Source organism: Cyanistes caeruleus, chromosome Z (assembly GCF_971803275.1).
Source record: "Cyanistes caeruleus chromosome Z, bCyaCae1.hap1.1, whole genome shotgun sequence".
Classification (NCBI taxonomy): Eukaryota; Metazoa; Chordata; class Aves; order Passeriformes; family Paridae; genus Cyanistes; species Cyanistes caeruleus.
Genome location: NC_141732.1, coordinates 69,461,013 through 69,479,068, shown reverse-complemented (window position 1 = coordinate 69,479,068; position 18,056 = coordinate 69,461,013). Strand labels below are relative to the sequence as shown.

The 18,056-nt window shown below is 37.5% G+C and overlaps 1 protein-coding gene across 14 annotated transcripts in view; it reads right to left on the bottom strand.

Moving 5' to 3' along the window:
* The window catches only part of CPLANE1 (ciliogenesis and planar polarity effector complex subunit 1), a 58,501-nt gene extending 40,712 nt beyond the window's left edge, over positions 1-17,789 (bottom strand). For 10 of the 14 annotated variants that reach the window (XM_023943995.2, XM_086867642.1, XM_023943999.2 and 7 more), the window contains exons 1-16: positions 17,314-17,789; positions 17,028-17,179; positions 16,102-16,237; positions 15,798-15,917; positions 14,769-14,995; positions 14,322-14,428; positions 12,468-12,624; positions 11,637-11,740; positions 11,312-11,494; positions 9,723-9,972; positions 8,582-8,734; positions 6,508-7,265; positions 4,010-4,194; positions 3,046-3,126; positions 2,215-2,379; positions 1,313-1,486 (exon numbers count right to left, since the gene is read on the bottom strand). In XM_023943995.2, the coding sequence (XP_023799763.2) occupies positions 1,313-1,486; positions 2,215-2,379; positions 3,046-3,126; positions 4,010-4,194; positions 6,508-7,265; positions 8,582-8,734; positions 9,723-9,972; positions 11,312-11,494; positions 11,637-11,740; positions 12,468-12,624; positions 14,322-14,428; positions 14,769-14,995; positions 15,798-15,917; positions 16,102-16,237; positions 17,028-17,108 (2,881 nt within the window). In that variant the 5' untranslated portion in view covers positions 17,109-17,179; positions 17,314-17,789. Of the gene's footprint in view, positions 1-1,312; positions 1,487-2,214; positions 2,380-3,045; positions 3,127-4,009; positions 4,195-6,507; positions 7,266-8,581; positions 8,735-9,722; positions 9,973-11,311; positions 11,495-11,636; positions 11,741-12,467; positions 12,625-14,321; positions 14,429-14,768; positions 14,996-15,797; positions 15,918-16,101; positions 16,238-17,027; positions 17,180-17,313 lie in introns of those variants that run through there. The other 4 variants (XM_023944000.2, XM_086867648.1, XM_086867649.1 and 1 more) reach the window with 2 other exon arrangements.
* Positions 17,790-18,056: the final 267 nt, after the last annotated feature.

The window sequence follows — 18,056 nt, the reverse complement described above, 5'->3', positions numbered from 1 at the left end:
ATGGTCAGCAACCTGACACACCACTTAGATACACACAATTGGGCTGGATGTGATCTACCATGTACTGAGCCAGCTTCCATTCATTACCCATGGTCCTGGCTCATCAGGGAAGTTCCAGCTGACTGGAGGCTGGCAAAAGGGACACCCATCTACAGGAAGAGCTGGAAGAATGGTTTGGAGAATTACAGACCTGTCAGCCTGACTGTGGTGCAGGGGAAAGTCATGGATCATCTTGAGAGTCATCATGAGATATGTACAGGACAACCAGGATCGGCCCCAGCCAGCAGGGACTCAAAAAAGGCCTGCTTGACCAGCCTGATATCCTTCTATGACAGGGTACAGGAAGGCTCTGCAGAGGGTTCTGGATTGAGAGACTGAGGACAATTGTATGGTATTTAACAAGGCCAAGTGTCAGATCTGCACTTAAGTCACAACAACCCTTGGCTACACTATAGGGTGGGGGAAGAGAGCCTGGGAAGCCGTCCAGTGGAAAAGGATTTGGGCACGCTGCTTGACAGTGGCTGAACATGAGCCAGTGTGTGTGCCCAGGTGGCCAAGGGCATCTTGGCTTGTATCAGGCATAGTGTGGCCAGCAGGAGTTGGGTAGTGATTGCCCCTCTGTACTCAGCAGTACAGAATGCTTTCGTCAGTTCAGAGCCTCTCAGTACAAGAAAGACATTGAGGTGCTGGAGTGAGTCCAGAGAAGGGCAACAATGCTGGGGAAGGGTCTGGAGCACAAGTCCTGTGAGGAACAGCTGAGGGAGCTGGGGGTGTTTAGGCTGGAGAAGAGGCTCGGAGGAGACTTTAATCACTACAACTCCTTGAAGGCAGGCAGGCTGTAGGCAGGTTGGGATCCATCTTTTCTCCCAAGTGCCAAGTGATAAAAGAAGAAATTGCTTCAAGTTGTACTAGAGGAGGTTTAGACTGGATATCAGGAAAAACTGCTTCTCTACAGGGGTTGTCAAGCATTGGAGCTGGCTGCTTGGGGAAGTGGGCTGAATCTCCATTGCTGTAGGTATTTATAAGATGTATAGCTGCGGTGTTTAGGAACATGGTTTTGTGGTGGGCTTGGCAATGTTAATGGTTGGACACAGTGATCTTACAGGTATTTTCCAACCTAAATGAGACAATCTGTTGGAACAAAAATTGTATCAGCTACACCTTTTTCGTGACATCTTTATGTTTTTTTTCCTGTCTCCTACTCCACTGAAAAGCTAACTTGATCATCAAGTTAAAGTATAACAGACATCATTGATACATGTGAAAAAAATGGTAAGATTTAAGCAACTAGAACTGCTTGTACAGGAAATACCTTGTTTGACGTGTAGTGGATGAAGGATGTCAACACTGTGAGGGGGAAAGATATAGAGCAGCTGCTTTGTGAAATAAGCAGCCATGAATCGTGCCATGGATCGAATCACAGCCATGGCAGTGTCAGTATGAATGCTGCTTACTATCCATAGTTCATGCTGAAAATATTTGACATCTGAGAAAGAAAACAAAATTATAACATTATGAGAAAAAATATTTTAAATTTGAATGCTAAAATTATTTAATCACAGGTTACAAAACAGTTTTTTAAAACAAGTAAACTTACATAATTCCTTGACAAGCTTGCAGAACTTACAGAGCCTAAGCTTTTACATAATTACGCATTATACTAATATTAGAATACTTTTATACTAGGTTTTTAATCACTGGAGATGGACTTTAGTATCTAAATTTAGACCTGCCTTGAGTCAAAAAATTGTTTGTGGAAACTAAGAAATTCAGATTTCAGACTTAGACTTTGTAAAAAAAAAATAAATAAATTTACAAGCATCTGCAAAAATGTCCCACTGTCAAATTAGGACTGGTGACCAAACTAAAATTTGCTATTTTTTCATATTGTCTCATAAAAAAAAGTTTAATTAATATAAAATCAAATCTCATAATTTCCCCCATATTCTTCTTATTCAAAGTTTTTCTTGGAGAACACTTGAGTCTAAAAATATTTAGCAGGTGACTAGTAGACAATGAGAGTTGTCTAAACATATATTCCAACAAGTGCAGCATAAATATCATCTGAGGATCAGAAAAAGTCACTGAAAACAGTATAAAGCGAAAAGTGTCTAAAGCTGTCAGGTATGCACGTGAAGGCACAGAAATTAGAGACACTAGGTGATTCAAACAGTGCCAAGATACCTTATCACACTTTTAGGCAATGTAACATACCAGAAAAATTTTCCATCAGACTTGTGGAGAGCCGTGATCGCCTTAAAATCTCTCTTACCAGATGATCACAGAGTCCCTGAGCTTCACACAGGTTATACTGATACAGGTGACAAAACAATATTGCAAGATAGTATCTACGCTGAAGAAAATATGCTCTTTTTCCTCCTGTTTTAAAAGATTAAAAAAAGGTAGAAGTCCAAGTGGAAGAGAAACAAACACAAAAACAGATGCAGCAAGTGAAAGTACCAGTTCTTTCCTCTCCAGAAACACATCTCCTTAAACAACACACTTTGATGAGTAGAAATCAGGAGCAGCTACTTTAAAATACGATCCTTCTATACAGCCTCTAAGTCCCTAGTAAGTTAATGTTCATCCACAGTATCTTTATTTCTAGAGATATGGCAGTTTTCAAAACAATACTATGCATAACTGTTAAGTCACAGACAGACAGGAGAGCTTAAGGAAGACTAGACTTCAAAGAAAGAATGCCTGAACCACAGTGGAGTTGCTTAGACATCCACCAAGCCTCTAATATCCTGAATTTTTTTCCTCAATGAAGTATTCCTCGTTCTAATAATCAGCAGAACATTTTTACATGATGTCTGGAAATAGGCTCTAGTATATCTGTTTCAAATCAACTCCTACAAAAATTCCTGACACAAGTTTTATTTTGTTACCTTCCAAATACTAATTATTTTAATTTTACAGCTACTAAAAAAGTTGATTTTTTTTCATCTGTTTTCCCTGCCTCTTTTTGAAGGGCAAACAGAGTCACAAATGCAAAATGATTATACAACTTACCCCTCCACTCTCAAAGATTTTATCCCTTACCTTTTGTCTTGAGTTCACAAAGAGATCTTTTCCAAATATCCACAGCTTCTCTATATGAGCCTAAAAGGAACTGCTCCTCACCTACAAAAGTCACATATTGACAAATTAAAAGCTCTACATAGTTACTTTTACATTTACAAATACATATGCTCTTATTCCAGCATCAAAGACTTACTGAAAGCAGAACAAAGTATGTGACCCCCCCAGTAATCTTCTATTCTCACAACTGTCAACGTTTTGAACATCTGAGAGAACATGACTTTGAATATTACTTTCAAGGACAGGTAATGTATGAGCTCTCCTCCAGGAGGAGCTAATGTATTATATGGAGTGCTGTAGAAAGAGGAGTTAGAATTGTCATTTAAGGGAGAGAGATCAAGAATATAGCAAGGAAACAGCATTGTGAAGGAAGACATAAATGGGAAGCTGGGCTGAGCAGTGTAGAAGTCAAAAGGAAGGTAGGAACATAGGACAGTAAAATCTGAGAAATTAGGCTACAACTTGGAAAATAAATATGCTAGATTACCAAGTACCTTAGGTTACACTAATTTAGATGTTTAGTTGAAGCCAATTACATTGTGAATACAACAAGCTCCTGTCTGCAATGACCATATGGAGTGAACAAACTTTTTACACAGAAATCCAGTAAGAGACACATTGTGATGCCCATTTACTTCAGAAGAAACAACACAGGAGATCAGAATTTAACACTTTCATTCAGATTCTTTAGGACACAAAAGCAAACTCAAGTCAATTCAGCCTTTTTATTTAGTTTAATAAACTCTAAAGATTATAATACAATCTACAGACAGAATTGTTCTAATACCAGGACATAAAGTATTTAAGACAGAATTATGAATTTTAAGAGAAGTCCTAATGTTCCCTTTTTAAAAATTTAGTAGTCAGTTACTGATTGTTAAGTTGGACCTAATTTTCCCAGTTTACAATTAACACTTTTACTAACCAGATATAGAATTAATCTTCAGATGTTGTTCTAATGTCATTCCTGAAGATTGGATGGTTGCTTGAATATGACTTAAAAGCAATGAGACAACAGAAGCCTCTTCTTCATTCTTGTTCATTTTCCTTTTCAGCTGCACCTGATACCAAACCACTTTCTTATACAATAGTTGCCATAGTACAGTCAACCTGTATTTCAAGAAGTATAATATTATGAAATTAAGCAAGAATTAACAGAGTTGCTTACATCAATTTCCTGCATTCTTTTATTTTGCATTATGCACCTGAAAATTAAGTTGTATCAGCTACTTTCTTGATTTCAGTGAGGGGAAAAAAATTTGCCTCATTTTTGACTAATGAACATTAATTCTTCTGTATTTGCCTAAGTACAGCAATCTACTTTAAGAACCTCAGCACCCCCAAAATTAATCCCCTTGTTAGCTAAACAATGGGGAAATGAAATAATCTCAGAGAAACCTCAGAACAGGTATTAGTATCTTTATAAACAAGACTGATTAAAAAACAATTAAAGGATAACACAGAAAAACAAAGACAAGAAAACAAGATTGCAGAGTATGGTTTTAGGACAGGCAACTCCCTGTTGCCTAGCACAGTCCTGTTAGATGTACCGGCTCAAATACATAGTAAGCTTCACAATCAATACACGTTGTTATAGACTTGAAAAAGCTTGCATAAAACCACAACAATCTGTAACTTGAAGTACTGCATTCATAATTAACACATTGAGTCAGTCATCTGCACAGTGCTCAGCACCTGGAGCACAATTAATCAAAAATATGGTTCATCTTCTCTGAGACAACTGAAACCTGCATATCAGATTTGCAGTGAAGGTAGTATATTTAAGGATTATTGTAGAAATACCTTTCAGTGTAGTGGGAATTAATTCATAAATTACAATGCTACTTAGGTTCTAAATGTCTGGAAAGAAGAAGCCTGCTCATGTGAATAACACACTTTGATTCACTGGAGTTTTGCAGCACAGAAATACTCCAGTGATAACAAAACAATTTCCCAAAAGTTGGACAGCACACTTCAGTCAAGTTTATGGGTATGGAAGAAATAGGTCTGACAGTTTAGTAAGTTTCCACAAATAGATTTTTCTTATTGCTCTAAGACACCACAACCATAATGAATAAAAACTTTGCTGACTAAATTGGCACCATTGATATATTGCATATGAGCAGGCTCCTGATCCATAGAGTTTGCAACTAGGAAATGCACAAGAGACAGTTAAAGCATCTAAAGTTTCAATATCTGGATTGATGCTGCACTACCAGGCCTGGTGTCAGCTGTCAACCCATCAGCTATCTCCAAACTGATTTACAGTGATAGTTTAGTCACCATAAGCAAACTATATTCAACTATAGGTCTGAGTCTTAGTCTGTATGTTTTAACTGTTTATCAGGCCTTTTCATGGAGTAAAAGGCAGGAAAAAAGCCAAAAGGGTATTTCATTACATTTCTATCTCTTACAATTTTTGTTCCATCATACAGAACCACTTAGATTGGAAAATACCTGTAAGATCACTGTGTACAACCATTAACATTGCCAAGCCCGCTTCTAAACCATGTCCCTAAATACCACAGCTACACATCTTTTAAATACCTACAGGAATGGAGATTCAGCCCACTTCCCCAAGCAGCCAGGTCCAATGCTTGACAAGCCTTTCAGATAGTGTGTGGACCAGAGTTGGACACAGGACTTGATGTGCTACCTCACCAGTGCCAGGAACAGAACAGTCACTTCCCTAGTCCTGCTGCCAGGATTCCATTGGCCTTTTTTGGCCACCTGGGCCCACAGTGGCTCATGTACAGCTGCTGTTGACCATCCTCCTCAGGTCCTTTTCTGCTGGGCAGCCTTCTAGCCACTCTACCCCAGCAGTGCAGCATGAGGTTGTTGTGACCTAAGGGCAGGACCTGGTACTTGGCCTTGCTGAACCTCACACCACTGGCTTCAGCCTATCAATGCAGCCAGTCCAGATCTCCCTGCAGAGCCTTTCTGCCTTCCAGCAGATCATCCCTCCATCCAGCTTAGTGTTATTTGTGAACTGTGTGAAGGGGCTCTCAATCCCCTCACCCAGATGATTGATAAAGATATTAATCAGAGCTGGCCCCAGTATTGAGCACTAGGGAACACCAAAGTGACTGGCTGCAGCAGGATGTAACTCCATTCACCACCACTTCCCAGGCCCAGCCATCAGCTATTAATCCATCTTAACCCAGAAAAGAGTGCTTCTTCCAAGCCACGAGCAGCCAGTTTCTCCAAGAGAAAGTTGTGAGAAACTATGTCAAAGGTTTTACTAAAGTCCAGGTAGACAATATCCATAATCTCCACAGCCTTTCCCTCATCCATCAAGTAGATCACCTGTGACAAAAGACCATGTTGGTCATGCAGGATCTGCCTTTCGTAAACCTGTGCTGGCTGGGCCTGATCACCTGGTTTTGTTTTCCCTTTTTTTCCCCATGCAAAGCTTATTCATACCTTTTTTCTGTTTTTGCATCATGGTTCACTTGAGGACATTCTCTAAGCAGAGATTTCAGTGAGCTGAACTGTTGAGTAGTATCATCATCAAGAACTAAGAAAACAGGCACAGTGAGGGAGTCAAGTTCCACAAGAATATTACTGTCAGGAGATGCAAAAAAATTCTCATACTGTAGTACACACACTCTGCTTAGGGTGTGAGAAACCATTTTCAAAAGACAGAAGCATGCCAAAAGGTTTTTTGAGAACAACTGATCTTGCTGCTGTATAAACATCAGTTTTAAAGTTTCTAAAGTCAGTTTTGCCACATGCCCAGTCACACTGGCTCTTGAATGCCAGTATAAGACAGTCAAACACTGCTGAAAATATTTCAGGACACAATGCACCCACTGAGTGTTCTTCACAGACTTGTTTAGAGATGCATCCTGGTTTAGCGAAGTACATTTCACAAACTGAACAATGCTGAAAAAATGGATAATGCAGTTCACTGTGTAATTCAGTAATTCATCCTTCTCTTCCATATTTTTTGAAATCCCTATCTGCCATGCACCAAGGAGGTTTTTCTGAATCGAATACAGTTCCAATGATGATTTCTCTTTCTCTTCAATATCATCTTCTACATGGATGGTATCAAACATTGATGCGAATTCTAAGCAGCCTTCATCAGCTTTACCAACAAATGAACAGATTCTTTGGTTATAGAAGCTGGAAGGGCTATTGTAAAACTGCTTTTCATTGTCTGATTCTTCTTCGTGGTCCTAAATCAGACAAGCAAAAAATCAGTGGTTTAATTCAAGTTTATACAGAGAGGGAGAAGGTGAGAGAGAGAGAGAGAGAGAGAGAGAGAGAGAGAGAGAGAGAGAGAAAGCTCATAGACTGCAAAAAATCACCTTTTAGTCAGTCTCATAAATGAAAGGTTTCTGTTTACTTATCTTGCTTAAATGCTGGTATGTTTAATGAACTGCAGTTTCATCTCAATCTCAAATTAAATGTCATTATTTGCAAAACAGTTGGGCAGACAGAAATTAAATTACCTAACAACAAAACTACACTGCCAATACAGCAGTAGGTTTTATACCAGAAAGTAAAACCCCATCCTTCATTAAGCCTAGAGTACAATACAGAGATTTTTGCCAGATACCTGTAAGATATAAAAGGTATTCAACAAAAGCTCAAAAGCTTCAAAGAACAAACCAGAACTCAAAAGCATGAAATGAAGTTGGGAAAGGCTGTTCAATAACTATGATCACAGGGCCACTCTTCGTTATGACAAATACAGATTTTGGAACTGATTAAAGATTGATTGATAACTGATTAATTTGTCTTCTAAAACTCAGGATAAAGATAAGTATCTTATTTACTAAGCATAAGACTCTTACTAAAATAGTCTACAGCCCCAGTGTATCTAATAGCTAATGTTACATTTTTTTATGAAGTGAAGCCAAAGTATTAGGTTTCCAGGCAAACCTCAGAGCACCTTTCATTACATAATGGACACTACAAAAGGGCAGGAGAAAGACTTTTTTACATGGACATGTAGTGACAGGACAAGAGGCAATGGTTTTAAACTGAGACAGGGCAGGCTTAGACAAGATACTAGGCAGAAATTCTTCACATTCAAAGTGCTGAGACTCTGGAATGGGTTGCCCAGAGAAATACGATCTATGCATGAAGTGTCCAAGGCCAGGGGCTTTGAGCAATCTGGTCTAATGAAAGGTGTCCCTGACCGTGGCAGGGGGTTGGAACTGGATGATCCTCAAGGTCTCTTCCAACACAAACAATTCTATGTATTGAAACACAGTAAACTGATATATATGTATATTGATAGATAGTCTTCAAAAAGTCAATAAATGCTGAAAGAAATAACTTGCTTAAAAAAAAATCAATTTGAGAAAATAAGCATATTCCTCATGCCTATGGAGTAAATGGGAGTACCGAATTATTTTTAAAACACTGGTTAGAATAAATAAATCTATTATGATATTTTTTTAAAACCCCCACTGTTATTTCCATTTAGAATACCTTAAATTGACATAGTTTCACAATAGTAAGTGGAAAATATGTTATTAAGTACCAGTAAATCCATGGTTTTCTCATTCAATTCTGTTGTATCATCCTTCAGGAATCTTGGAATAGTGGAAAAGACAGAACTTTGATTTTGAACTTGTTTTAAAAGACCAGCTTTTAAAGACAACAGTGATCGGAAGTACCAAGATCTCCCTTTACACTGAAAGAAATAACAGTAACAGAAAACATATTATCAGTTTCTAGTAAGACAGACACTTTCTAAACAAGTCAAGGAAATTCGTTACTGATGTAAAAAAGCTTCAGTTCAAAAGTCCCAGACAGACATTGAGAACAGGTCAGCAATCATCTGTTGCACAGCAAAAAACTACCATTTGACCATGCTTCAGGGAAATAGAATTCTTTCACACCAGACAACTTTAGTTTACTTCATACTGAAAGAATCTGCTCTCTTGGTGCCTGAAGAAGCCCTAGAAATTTTCTAGTATGTAGGGTTTTTCTGCATTTTTACTATTAACATATCTCTTTAAATCTTCAAATCCTTGCTTACTATTCTAGCTTATGCAGGAATACCATGATAACTCACTCCTCCAAGAATCAGAAGAGAAACTGAATTAGAAGAAAAGCTGCATTCTATCAGCAAATGCAAATATTCTGAAGCAAGTATCTATAATATCCTACATAGTCAGAAACAGCTACAACCTCTTCCTTCTATGGCTTTCCTTCTCCCAGACTTAGCTCCATTCAGAACTGACAGAAAATTAAACAAATGCTTTCACTATGTTTTAAATACCACCCTTGAGTGAAGACCTAGTGGACAAATGCATGCAGTACCATATGGACTAAGGCATAGAGGATTTACAGAATTCTTTGTGTATCATTCTGAAAGAGTGAGTTGATGAGAGTAGCATAATGCCTGTCAACATCCCCAGTCAACTCTACAGATACAAAGCCCTGTTTATTTACAGATCCAGAAAAATAACAGTGACAGTTCAGACTATCCCACTCACTATACTTTACTGAAGTATCACCCAGACACCAAAGGAATAAAATTTCAGTAAATCTGTATTCATTGTTTGCAGATCAATATGGTTACTTAAACAACTTCATAGTTCAAAGGTACTCAGTCTAGAATTTACACCTTTTCATGCACATGAAATTTGAACCTACAAAATAGTTCACAACCCTACCTTGAAGTTCAGCAAATTCCGACGGATGTTTTCAAGCTGTTGGGTTGAATCAAGCAAGAGGGATCTTATAAATCCTGATGGTGAAAAGTTGTTAGGAAATCTTAGCAGTGTTATCATGTATCCATCAGAGACAATGAGGTAGGGTAGTCTTGAATGTGAAGCAACAGAGAATCTCTGTCTCATGAGGTCACGTTCAGAATCTGAAGAACCAAGAGACTGGCTGGAATCTTGACAACAAGAGTGGTGCTGTCTAAAATAGAAATACATCAAAAATTAAGAAGAAACTATCATATGTAATAATAATGAAAAGAATAATTTCAGAACATGTAATACCATGCAATCTACTATCCAAATCCTAAGGAAGTGTCTACACTTTAGCAGGATGAGCACCCTGGATAACACTATTTATGCTTGCAAAAGTATTTTGTTACAACAGCAACTTCTTTTAATTTAAATAAATTAAAACTAGCTTTCAGTATCCATTTATTATTTCATTAGTAATAATTGTATTTTTTCATAATTAAATGCTACATTTCTATATCATGTTTTCTTATCTAGCTCTTATTTGGTATGACAAATGCTTGAAGATGAAATTTGAAGGGTTAGGCTATGAAAGTCATATATGAAATAAAAAATCCCTTGAAAATCTGTATCTTACAAATATCTGAGCATCAGTTCAGATATTCAATAGAAAAATTTTATAATCACACAATACTTCTCTTCCAAAAGGGTCTTTCTTATACAGAAATCCCTCCTTACTGAGTTTCAGAAAACTGTGTTATACATATATTCTAATATTAGCCACACAACACATTGTTTGTGTTTATTCTAAAAAAATGGCTGCATATATTAATATATCATCATAATTCATGTATTCTAATACATTTTAGCATCTGATTTTTCAACCAGATAATGGTAAGAAGGTAGTATACTGCTTTGAATGTCTTCACAAGCTGTTATATTTACACACTATCTCGTTTAAGTCATGCAAAGTTAGTAAGATTTAGAAAAAAAAAGTTTGGATTCTATTTTGTTTCCTCTATTTAGACTGTATCACTTTCGGTTCATGCTGTAGTCTGTTATCAAAAATCCTTTTACTCTCTCATGCACCCAGCAGCATAATATCAGACTTTAGACCTGGAAAATCCCAAAACAACATTTTAAAAACTAATTACTTTCTGTTCATGCAAATATGTTATTTACAGTATCTTACATCAGGTTCCATACACAATATTAAGCAATGAACAAAGAAATAGCATTGGATTAAAATAAACTTGTACTTTCAGAACTTTTCTAAGTTCTTATATCATAAAAACATGCTAATTTTAATTACTTATAAATTTAAACACTTTTAGGAAAACAAATCACTCTATGTATACTTACGTTGTCAGAATATCAATTTTCATCACGACAAACGCATTATAAGAAATAGAAGAGAACTATGAATGAGAAACAGATATTGGAAAGACACATGAAAAGCAAACAAGTGAATTTGAAAGATAACATTTATGCAAAATTATAATAAATATGACAGAAAGTAAGGTAAGACCAGAAGACAGAAATGCATAAACCTTTTTAAGCCCTTTTACCTGTATGTTATTAGTGGATGAAATGGAATAAACTGTGCTGGTCCAAATTCTACAGAGCATCCAGAAGCAATTAAGGTCAGCAATTCCCCCATACATGTCAATAAAACCAAACATCCACGTTTTAACATGCAAGCCAAGAAAAGGCTATCAGGAGTCCAACTCATATCGCCAACCCAGTAAGATCTAAATTGGGCAGGTAAAAAAATATTTTTTCTCTGTCAAACTTCTGCATCAGTGGGTTAGGATAGTTATAAAATAAACAAACAAACCATAACACAAAACCAAAAGATCCACAATAGCAGCAGAAATAGCATCAGTTACTGACCTGATGAACCTGGATGGGGTCATGTTATTCTTGCTACTACAACCTTTAAGGTTACCCAAAACAGTTACAAAATTCAGTGTGTTTAAAAACAAAACCTGAGTTGCCTAGAAAGAAAAAACACAAGCATTATAAATGTTTTTATCAAAATGTCATTACTGTAAAAGAAAGTCTACTGCTAACTTACACATTATATTTGGTGAACAGGTAACATTATACATGGAAGTAACACTGCATTTCAGTATTTATTACTATTTGAACATTTATTGAATTCTACGTGTTGCTCTACACCTGTAATTCAATATTCTTTTTAATGTAACTTCTAAAACACTCAATATAAGATCACTCTTTTTTAGTCTTTCTGGTAATTAACAACTGGAGCTTTGAAGAACTGCATCATCCAAACCCAGTACATCAAAAACACTGGTCCATATTCCCTGTTATCATAAGCATTAAAAAGTACACTAAAATTTGACCTCTGAGATATTAATAGGAAAAACACAAAGTGGGAACTTCATCTGTTAGGCTGAGGCTTGACTAAGAATCACACAGAATTTTTGCAGGTGCAATACAGTACCTGAAATTAGTCTATTTTTTATTACAGCTTAGAAACAACAGAGGAGCTTACACCAACTTCTAGGTGAACACCACACATAAACAATTATGAGTTATAGTAAAAGCTATGGATGTATCCATTTACATTTATCCATGTAAGTATAATTTCATATTTCCTTATGAGTGCTGACAAATCATCTTAAAATTGTGTTTTTAAATCTTTGTTACCACTTCATTAAAGCAGAACTGTTAGCTTAAATGATGCACTGTCATACATACCTTTGGATCAGTTTGATTTACAGCTACTGCAAGCAGAAGTCCATCTCTTGCAAATGCACATAGCAGAGCTCCTCTTGACTTTACAGACACACACTGAGGAACCATATTAACAAGAGAACAAGTCTGCTGTACCCACTGGATCTGGTATGGCAAAGAACTAAATACCAACCAAAAGACAACAAAACCAAGTGGTTACTCCATTTTGCAGAATCAGATTATTTCTATATAATAAAACACCATGCAAGACAAAAGCATTTAAAACACAAGCTATTAAAAAAAACCCCATTTTTCTTCAAATGCCTTACAAAAGAAAAATATTTTGTACTTAAACAAGTTTAAAAACTATGTCTGAACGCTAAGAATTATTTTTATGGCATTTATAAGTCTAGATCATACAAACATATACAAATATATACAATGATCAATGACATATTAATTGAGGCACTTGCATTCTAGCCAGGAACAGCTTCCTCACACCTTGTAACACCATCCACCCCAGGAATACTCAGAATACGCAACAGTATGCGGCTCTGAATAAAAAGTTTGTGGATAACCATTATTGGAAGCATTCAATGATATGTTTAATTATGATTCCAGTAACCTGATCTAGTGGAAGGTGTTCCTGCCCATGGTAGGGAGGTTGAGCTACATGACCTTCACATGTCCCTTTCAATCCAAAACACTGTCATCCTAAAAAGATTCAAAACATGATAGAAAATACAAGAAATATTCTGTCTTGAAGTATGCCATCTAACTGACAGGAAAAAAACACACATTAATATGAAAAAAATTATTAGCAACAGCAAGCAATGAAACTGAGCTTGATCTGGCATAAGAAAATATGAGGAAGATGTCTGAGAAATGTAGCTACAATTCCAGGCTGCAATTGCTATAGTGTGGATAGCTAGCCAGCTAGATACATACATACATATGCATTTCTGCCCTGGGTATATTATGCTCTATTTTATTTTTTATATAGTACCAGAAAGGAATTACCATGCCACTGATAAACTGAAGGTTAGGTAAAGGAGGACATCATTACTTATGAAAAGGACATACAACAAAAGCAATTGTACCACATCATGTGCTGGGCAAAAATTTAGCAAGCTATTCAAATAACACCTGCAGAGCGCAAATCCATTTAAATTCATAGACATGTGTGTCACCCAGGTAAAGGAATGGACTACCCATGTGCTCCAGATTATTACTCAACTGCAATTTTAGGTGGTTGTATCAGTGTAACTATTTCAGTACTTGGTCCCAACATATATAAAGAAATGCACACACACACTTCCACATAAATCAAAACAAATGAAAAGGGCAACAGAAAACCAATATAATATGCAAATACACATAATAAAGAAGAGGAAGAGGTAGCCAGGGCATTCATGGCTGCACAGTACAAGAAATATAAGAAAATATAAGACATATAAGCAACATAAGAAAAACTAAGAGAAGTACATTCTATCATCATCACGCGAAAAAAACTACTTAATTAAAACACACGTGTGTGCCAACAGGCACATGTATACATAGCTATCCACAGAGAATGATAAATCCACCCAGTTGTATCTAGGTGTAAGCTAATAATGAAGTATGGAATGTGTAAATAAATGCTGTTGTACTAAACACATTTTACAAGGGACATGTAAAGGGGAGAATGAGGGGAGCATGGCTTTAAAATGACAGAGAGCATACTATAAACATCCAAATGTAAACATAAGTAGGTGCTTATAACCATAGGTTAATGGAACATCCATGTAAATGTGTTCAGTTGCATCTCTGAATTCCAGCTCTAAAAAATAATTAAAACATTCCTGATACTGTTGTAACTTCAGGTGTCTTTGAACTTACCTAACATTTTTAAAGGTATTTTCATGCCATCGAAGAATCAAAAATGTAAGCATCAAACACTCGCCAGAGTAAAATACAAAAGAACACAAACAGCAATCGCCCAGTACCTGTAAAAAAAGAGAAAATTATCAAAACAACCCCAAAAAGCTTGTCCCACACGAATTTCTCTTTAATTACCTATATATTTAGATCAATAGCTATTACAATTCAGATTAAATAACAGAATGTTGTCATTCAGAAATGTAAAGGCTGGCAAGAATGTAAGTGGGGCAGAAACTCAGATCTGATCCAGTATGGCTATTCTTATCATCAAATGCAACATGAACCAAATTATTAAGCCTATGCAAAATGCCAAAGAGGCAGACACTGCTTTGAAAATTCACTGTAGCTTTTGTGGCTCTAATTTAAGTAAGAAATAAAATGATTGCTTTAAGGTTTATTTTTTACCTCATTTTGTATAAAAGCAGCATCTATTCCAATTTCTTTTTCTTCAGTAGAAGGCAATACGACTGATTCATCAGGTAAAATTTGTGTCCAATGTCCAGGAGAGTTTTTACCAGAAGCTGTTTTTTCATGTTCTGAGCTCTCCCACAAAAAGGCACATGCTGTAGGAGTAATTAACAGTACCTTTCTGCCATCTCCAGATACATACAAGGACAACCTCATTGAACACTCTGGAGAAACAAAAAACCAAAAAAAACCACAACAATGTGCCAGGATAGCTTCTGTTCCTTTGTTAGACATAAAATTAAAAATAATAGAAAAAGGAAATTTCTCATCTATAACAAGAAATGCAAGCTGCTGTGTTAAGTATCTTTAATTTCCAGCTTCATCACTGACAGCAGACCTTGGGCAGCAGTAAAGTCAGATGGATGTTCACCTCTATGCATCCTATGAATTATCTCTCCCACAAAACTATTAGAGATGTTTTGCCTGAGATTACCTAAGTGCTCTAGTATGGATTACTTTTAGCTCCTGCATATACTACTGATCTTCCCTGAAATGACAGAATTTCTTGCACAACACTTAAGTTTAGAAACTGGTATCAATGATGCTATCCAATATAAGACAATATTTGATACTTAAGTTCCCAAATATGTGACTGTATTTTATTCTTTCCAGCTAGCATTTGTCATAAAAGCCCACTTAGACAGTAAGCTTCAAATTATACATATACTGTTTACATCAAATGTATGTCTGCCCTAATTCATAACCTAGTCAGGAATGTTTTGCAGTAAAAAAATTAACTACAAAAACTACACTTACAGTATCTGAAACTGAACTATTTGCACAGGATTACTAAATGAAAAACCTGTACCACTCAAATGACATTTGCGAAAGTTTACCTAGCATACAAATGATACAAATGCAAAACGATGGGAGAATACAGTTTTTACTCACTTAATAACTTTTAAAGAAAGGAAAACAACTTTCCCTTTATTCCATTTTTTCACAGGATGAATTGAAAAAACGTACCTTGTGCTGCTGCTACTACTTTCTTGGACTCTTCGACTGCTGGTACAATTTTCAAGCAGTCCTGGTCTTTATTCCAAAGAAAGAGCTCTCCTGTTGTAAGTATTCCTGCCAACCAAGCAGCTGTGTTCATTGGGGGAGAGAAGTTTTGAAGGGTATTACTGTGAAGTACTTAAAATTACTTCTCTTCCATCTTATCCACAGTTTTAAGTGAATTGGCAGAGCCTTTAGATATCTGCCTTTCCAGACTGTTACAAATACAAACAAAATAACCTGAGCTTATAATGCATAAGCTATTATACTTAACCATTTCCTGACGTTGTTAAGACAACCACATTTTTCAACAATGACTGCAGCGAAGGGATTTTCTTCTTTGTCTTCCCTGACACCAGGTTAATTTCATTTATATGTTTACCATCTAGAAGAAAAACAGCTTCTTTTTCCTATTGAAAAAATAAAAGAGCATTTAATTTTTCAAAATATTGTTTTCTACCCAGGCCTACAGAATAATGCAGAGATAAAAAATGCTAGGGGAAAAATAATTTTAAAAAATACAATAAGGCAGCAATTGCCATATTAATTTAATTCTTTGGCATATTTGCTTTACAGTACATTATATGTAGCATGGACTTACAGTTATGATGAATTTGATTCACAAGTTTCAAAATACCAAACTGAGATTACAGTTATTATTAAAAAGTTATTCAATGTACCTCTGTTAAACTACCTCCTAAAATTGACAAAAATTGGACTTTAATTATCTATTGTGATGTTTAATTTAGTGAGATATTTGCCAGTGACTTCAATAGAAAAAAAAAAAAAAAAACAGCCCCAAATTGCTACATAGTTAAATTAAAATCATTGAACAAAAAAATTCAGTGCAATTTTATCAAAGCGTAAGAAAGTATGTCTTTCAAGAGATGCACAGTGAAACAGGGGAAAAAGAATCATTTACATTTCAATGTACTGTAAAAAAGGTTGTGAAAAACTAGAACCATCAACACAACGATCTAATCTATGGCGTGGGTCCTTCACGGTAAGAAAAAAAAATGGCCCTGCAAAGTTTCTCTGAGAAATTTTTAATCTCCAGCTCATACCAGTAAGAGAGAAGTCATTTATTTTATAACTCTTTAGGTCACTCAGAGTACATCCTGAGGTTGTTTTTATACCCCACTAAAACAAACAGAAGTGCAAAGTATTATACAATTAAAACTCAGAGTTTATTACACTTACCTGTCCAACCCACGATACGCGAGGCCATGGTTTTCTCTGCTTGATACATGTAGAGATGAGCACATCTAGCTTAATCTCCATTCTTACTAAGCCTCTAGGTAACCATTATACAGAAGAGTAAATAGTGGCTTTTTGACACATTTATAGAGAAACTGAAGAAAGAAAAAAATAAATAGACCATAAATTTTTGTTAGCTGGGGGTAGGTGCAGAGGAGAGGAGTTCAGACGCGAAGTCCTGACTATCTCCAGCAGCTTCCCGCTAAACACACAGAGCACTGATGCTTACCCAAACTATATTTTTCTCCGGGCAGCACACGGGCGATGTGCTGCTGAACGGTGCGGATCACGCTCGCTCAGAACGAGTTGAGAGAGGAAAGGTGGAAGTACATTGCTGAGAACTCCAAAAATGCACAAGACCAGGAAAACGTCCTGCAGCCTCGTCCGGCGGAAGACCAGGAACCCCAGGGCAGGGGCGCCGGCCTGGCGCGGGGCCAGCCGCTCACCCCAGTGCGGGGAGCGAGGGGCGGCACAGGCTTCCCCCGCCGCCGCCGGCGCCACCCACGGCAACCCGCGCTGTCTGCGCCCGGCTCAGGGCGGAGATGGCCCCCGGGGCGGACTCCTCCCCCGGGGCAAGAGCAGCGGAAGGTGCTGCGCGCCCAGACCGCTGCTCGCTCGGCCGAGCTGGGGCGCTGAGGGAGCCCGGCACCGCTCCCCCCGCGCCGCCGCAGCCGCCGGGCCGGCGCAGAGCGCAGCCGCAGCCCCGCCCCACGGCTCCCGGCCTTCAGGGCGGATCTTCCTGTGCGGGCCCGGGCGGGCTCGGCGCGCGGTCTCCGAGCACGAGGGCTGCGCGAGCGGGGTGGCAGTCTCACTCGCCGCCCAGAAAGCCGCATGCATCTTGGGCTGCATTCAAAGCAGTGTGGTCAGAAGGATGCAGGGAGTTTGGCCTCTGCTATGCTCTGGTGATACTCCTACCCGGAGCGCTGCATCTAGCGCTGGGGTCCCCAGCACGGAAAGGCATTTGACCAGTTG